Source organism: Littorina saxatilis, linkage group LG14 (assembly GCF_037325665.1).
Source record: "Littorina saxatilis isolate snail1 linkage group LG14, US_GU_Lsax_2.0, whole genome shotgun sequence".
In the NCBI taxonomy this organism is placed as follows: domain Eukaryota; kingdom Metazoa; phylum Mollusca; class Gastropoda; order Littorinimorpha; family Littorinidae; genus Littorina; species Littorina saxatilis.
Window position 1 is genome coordinate 31472258 of NC_090258.1, and position 5000 is coordinate 31477257.

At 46.7% G+C, this 5000-nt stretch overlaps 1 protein-coding gene across 2 annotated transcripts in view; it reads right to left on the reverse strand.

Annotated features, from left to right (window-relative positions):
• Positions 1-5000, reverse strand: part of LOC138947565 (uncharacterized) — a 9164-nt gene that overhangs the window by 1373 nt on the left and 2791 nt on the right. Inside the window, exons 4-5 of one of the 2 annotated variants that reach the window (XM_070319053.1) lie at positions 1785-2530; positions 1152-1458 (exon numbers count right to left, since the gene is read on the reverse strand). In XM_070319053.1, the coding sequence (XP_070175154.1) occupies positions 1152-1458; positions 1785-2530 (1053 nt within the window). The remainder of the gene's footprint in view (positions 1-1151; positions 1459-1784; positions 2531-5000) is intronic. The other variant, XM_070319054.1, reaches the window with a different exon arrangement.

Here is a 5000-nt window from a genome sequence, read left to right on the forward strand (position 1 = left end):
TTTTTTCATCAAGACAAGATCAGTACAATTCGAAGTTGTGAAAGTTTGAAAAAAGAAAAGCCCGGAAGCAGGGTCACGCAAGGGTCGTAGCAGACGACGGTTTATGCATATCGCCGTTCCTCTCAACAGTCAAAAGCCATCACTAGAGTTCTTGTGAACCACCACCTTGAACACAAGGCCAGTACTGTAACTACAGTTACAGTACTGGCCTTGTGTTCAAGATGGTGAACCACAGCCGTTTGTCAGTTTCGTGCATAGTAAAAACGTGCTATTGTAGTCGCATTCAAATGACTAACTGACGACTACATTGGGAAAAAGGGAAACTGGATCACACGGGTTCACGATGGCTCAGGGGTAAGATTTTTTTTTGGGGGGGGGGGGGGGGGGTAAGATAAACCACGCAAAAATAAATTCTTTGAAAATTGTTCGCTCAGTCTTTACGGAGGGCACCTAGGATGTTCTCAATCGGTGAGTGTTTAAATGAAAGGGTGTTTTTACTGTGTGTAAAAGCCTGACCGTATCTGTGATGGTTTACGGGAGGTTTACTGTGCCTTTAACCAAAATAAGAAGGAAATCTAGCACGCGGAAAGATTTTACACCTTACGCAGATGACTACAGATGAACTCCCCCTCAACAGTTGCCTCCTCTGTGAAAAAATGATACCTCCGAAAATTCCAATACAGACCCCTCCTTTTTACGACCGATTTCAATGTCGTTAGTGGGAGTTTGTACTGTAGATAAAGATTCTTGCCACACTGTTTGCGATACCGAAAGAGAAAACACCCATACACATTCATAATTTTATTGAAGGAGGTAGCTTTTGCCACATTTTATTAACATTGACCGAAAGTGTCCGTTGCTACTTTCAAGCTTTGCGGTGACTGGAGAGAAGGAATGAGTTTTGGTTCTGTCGTATGAATGGCGTAAAGGCCCCGAGAAAAAAACGGAGAGGTAGGTTCGGAGTTATACCACGATCGTCTGTAATCTCCATGCCAAGGTGGGTAGCAGAAACCTCCATGGCACAGTACCTGCATAGAAGAAAGGGCCTACTAGCACCAGCTCTGTTCAGTGTGTGTTTCTCTAGCTCACGGAACTCTGACATGGATTGCAGGATCTTTTCCGTGCGTACTCGTAAGAGCCATAATACTCACCTGTACATGTCGATCCAGACAGACAAGATCAGGATGCTTCTCGAACATTTTGTAAGGTACGAGACCAGAGTTGAAATTCCACTCCTCGTCCCTGTATTCTTTCAGGGTTTCAATGAACAGTCGAAGCCAGTCAGAGTGTCGGCGAGAAAACATGACGCCATTGTTAATGTATTCGGGCCACTCTCCGTTGATGACCCAATCAAAAGCGTGTACGAAAGGACACGCAAGAAGAGAGTCGTTCACGTGAGACACCCACGTGACGTCGAAGTCTTGGTAAGCCCCGCCATATTTGTAGAGGATCAGATATCTGACGAAAGGGGAAACGATAGGGATGGAATTACTGATTGTCTTCGTTAGCACGTTCAATTGTATAACCTATTTTGGTAAGCCCCTCGCAACCTTCTACCCCCCCCCACACACACACACACACACACACTTCCAATTGACAAAACATGCCTTCTTCTTTGTCATTTTCATCTGAGTTGCTTTTGTTTTTGGCACGCCATTCAATAAATGCACACATATCCTTTCTTCTCTACGCGATGGTTAAAAAGATGATGATGATGATGATGATGATGATGATGATGATGATGATGACGATGATGATGATGATGACTGACCACTTCTTCTCACCTTATGACGTCAGAGACATGGGCCTTCTGACGTATATCCTGCCTGAAGACGGTGTCGATGGGTTCAATCTTGACCCACGTGACGCTCTCGCTCTGTAACTCCTCCCACCACTGACCCCGTGGTTCTTCCTCCGCGTGCAGGTACACGTGACGAAATCCACCAATATAAAGAGCGCTCAGCATGTTCAGGAAATGGTTGAAGTTGAGCTCGCTGGAGTATTCGTTCTGTCCACTCAGCTTGATGTAGTGACTGATCCTGGGTATCAGGTTGTCAGGGTCCTTCTTTATCACCACAGGAGCTCGTTTACCGTAGAACAGCCAGCGAGCCAGCTGAGCAAAACGGGTCTCGCTGAACATGATGTCTTTCGGGTAGAGAACCGAGTCGCTGAGGCTGATGCAGAAAGGGTCCTCTTCGATGTCTTGGTTGTAGTCGTCTTCGGACACGCAGCTTGCAGGCGAGGATAAAATCAACTCCAGCAGCTGAAGTCTTGTATCTGGGTCTGGGAAGCGTCGATTGGCGTATAAAACACCACGGGTTTTGTCCGGTGAGTCCGAGAAGTGGGTAGCGAGAGAGACTGTGTTGAAGTCTGTGGGTGCACGTGCCAAGATGACGCCTTGTCCTACGAAGATGCCTCCCTGTGGCTCCAGTATGGCCAGAACTGCGTCCAGCATTTCTTCAGAACCGCACGGGATGGACGTGTCTTTGAGTTGTTGCAGGTGCAGCGCAGGTGTTGACATTGCGAACCACTGTGGCGAGACAAACAGAAAGGGAAACATTGACTGACTTGATATGTTATCTGTATGTTTGACCAAAATAGGACAGTTGTGCACTGGTCGCGCGGTCGAGGTGAACATTGACTGTCGAGATCTGTGTAAAATGTCATATTTATTTATTTATTTATTTTATTTACGAGAATTTATATCGCGCACATATCTCACCACACAAGGCGACTCAAGGCGCATGTTACCTATTAATGCCGTGTGAGATGGAATTTTTTTACACAATATTATTATTATTATTATTATGAACATTTGTGCGCCTAATCTAAATATAGCCCTAGGCGCTTACAAAATATAAAATACATAAGAACATTATACGAAACACAAATCGACAAGGACTCATACACTCGCAGACAGGCGCACAGCGAGAACGCGACGCACTCACTCATACCAACTACAGGCACATGCATTCTAGACGGAAAAACAGCCGTAAATAAATAAATAAAGTATTGGATACATAAAGTTTGTTGAGAGAAGAAGAATAGAGCTGGAAAGGGAAGAAGAAGGAGAAAGAAAGAGACAGATCAAGGACCAGCAGGAGAGGGTGATGTGTGGTCATTAACGGACTAGTGAGGGAAGAGGTGTGTTTTGAGTGAGGTTTTGAATGATTGCATAGATGTGGAGTGCCTGAGTGAATGCGGGAGTTGGTTCCAGATGGATGGGGCCTGGTAGGAGAAGGTGCGCTGGCCATATGTTTTGGTGCGTGCTGATGGTATCCTAAAAAGGCGGGTGTCTGCGGAGGATCTTAGGGAGCGAGAGGGGGAGTAGACATCAAGAAGGTCAGAAAGATAGCTAGGGGACGATAGATCAAAGTTTCTGAAGCAGAGTGTGGAGATCTTGAACTGAATCCTCTGTTGAACAGGCAGCCAGTGTAGGGTTTGAAGAAGAGGGGTGATGTGGTCATGCTTGGAAGAACGAAAGATGAGGCGGGCGGCATGATTCTGAACACGCTGAAGCTTTTCGATGATGTAGTTGGGAGAGCCAGATAGAATGGAATTGCAATAATCGAGTCGGGATAGGACAAAGGCGCAGAGCAGAGTTTTAGTGGCATCCTCAGTGAGGAGATGACGGATGGAGGAGATGCGGCGGATTTCAAAGAAGCAAGTGCGACAGACATTGGCAACATGCTGATGGAAGGACAGGGACTGGTCAAGAGTGACACCTAGGTTGCGGACAGCAGGAGAAAGAGCAATAGAAGAACCATTGAGATCGACAGACGAGGGAAGAGAAGGATGATTGAGATGTTTTTTAGGAGAGACAAGAATCATTTCGGTTTTCTCCTCATTAAGCTTCAGCTTATTCAGGTCCATCCACGCCTTGAGGTCGGTGATACAAGACTGGGTGGAGGCAATGAGGCGAGGGAGGTCAGAGATAGGTCCAGAGAGATAGAGTTGGTTGTCGTCGGAGAAGCTGTGGTGAGAGAGAAAGTGGTGAGCGGCAATTGAAGGGATGGGTTGGGTGTAAAGGACGAACAAAATAGGCCCCAGGACGGAGCCCTGGGGCACACCGTACTGTAGAGGAGAAGCAGAAGAAGATAGGCCGTTCACAGAGACAGACTGGTAGCGATCGGTGAGATAGGACTGAAACCAAGAAAGGACAGACTGAGAAATGCCAAAAGAGTTTTGAAGGCGGGACAAGAGCACGGCATGATCAATAGTGTCAAATGCCGCGCTCAGGTCCAGCAGAGAGAGAAGGCAGACGTCGTTGTTGTCGAGTGCAGTCAGTATGTCGTTGCTAATATATAACGCATTCACATCGACCAGCAAACCTCAAGCCTATTAGGGCGAGCATTCACCTTTCACGGCCTTTATTCCAAGTCACACGGGTATTTGATGGACATTTTTATCTATGCCTCTACAATTTTGCCAGGAAAGACCCTTTTGTCAATCGTGGGATCTTTAACGTGCACACCCCAATGTAGTGTACACGAAGGGACCTCGGTTTTTCGTCTCATCCGAAAGACTAGCACTTGAACCCACCACCTAGGTTAGGAATGGGGGGAGAAAATTGCTAACGCCCTGACCCAGGGTCGAACTCGCAACCTCTCGCTTCCGAGCGCAAGTGCGTTACCACTCAGCCATTTTTGGTCAAACATACAAATTACATTTATGTAACGATCGAGTTTAGTTACAATTCCTTCTTTTTTTCTCTCAATCGAACGCACACCAACATGCCCTCTTTTTCAGTCTTGGCTAACCGCCTAAATGTGATTTCTGTGTGTGTCGAACCCTGTCGTCACATGGCTCAAATAAGGGAAATTCAGTGTTCAATCGATACATTAGTATGTAATGTCCTCACAGTTAACTTCGCCCTATTGGGGACATGAGTTTGTGTGCGATCATTAAGGGGGACGGGGAGGGGGGGGGGGGGGGGGGAGGGCGGAGGGGGAGGATGACGGGTTGCCGGAGTTACAGTATTTAAATTGTTGCATTACGAA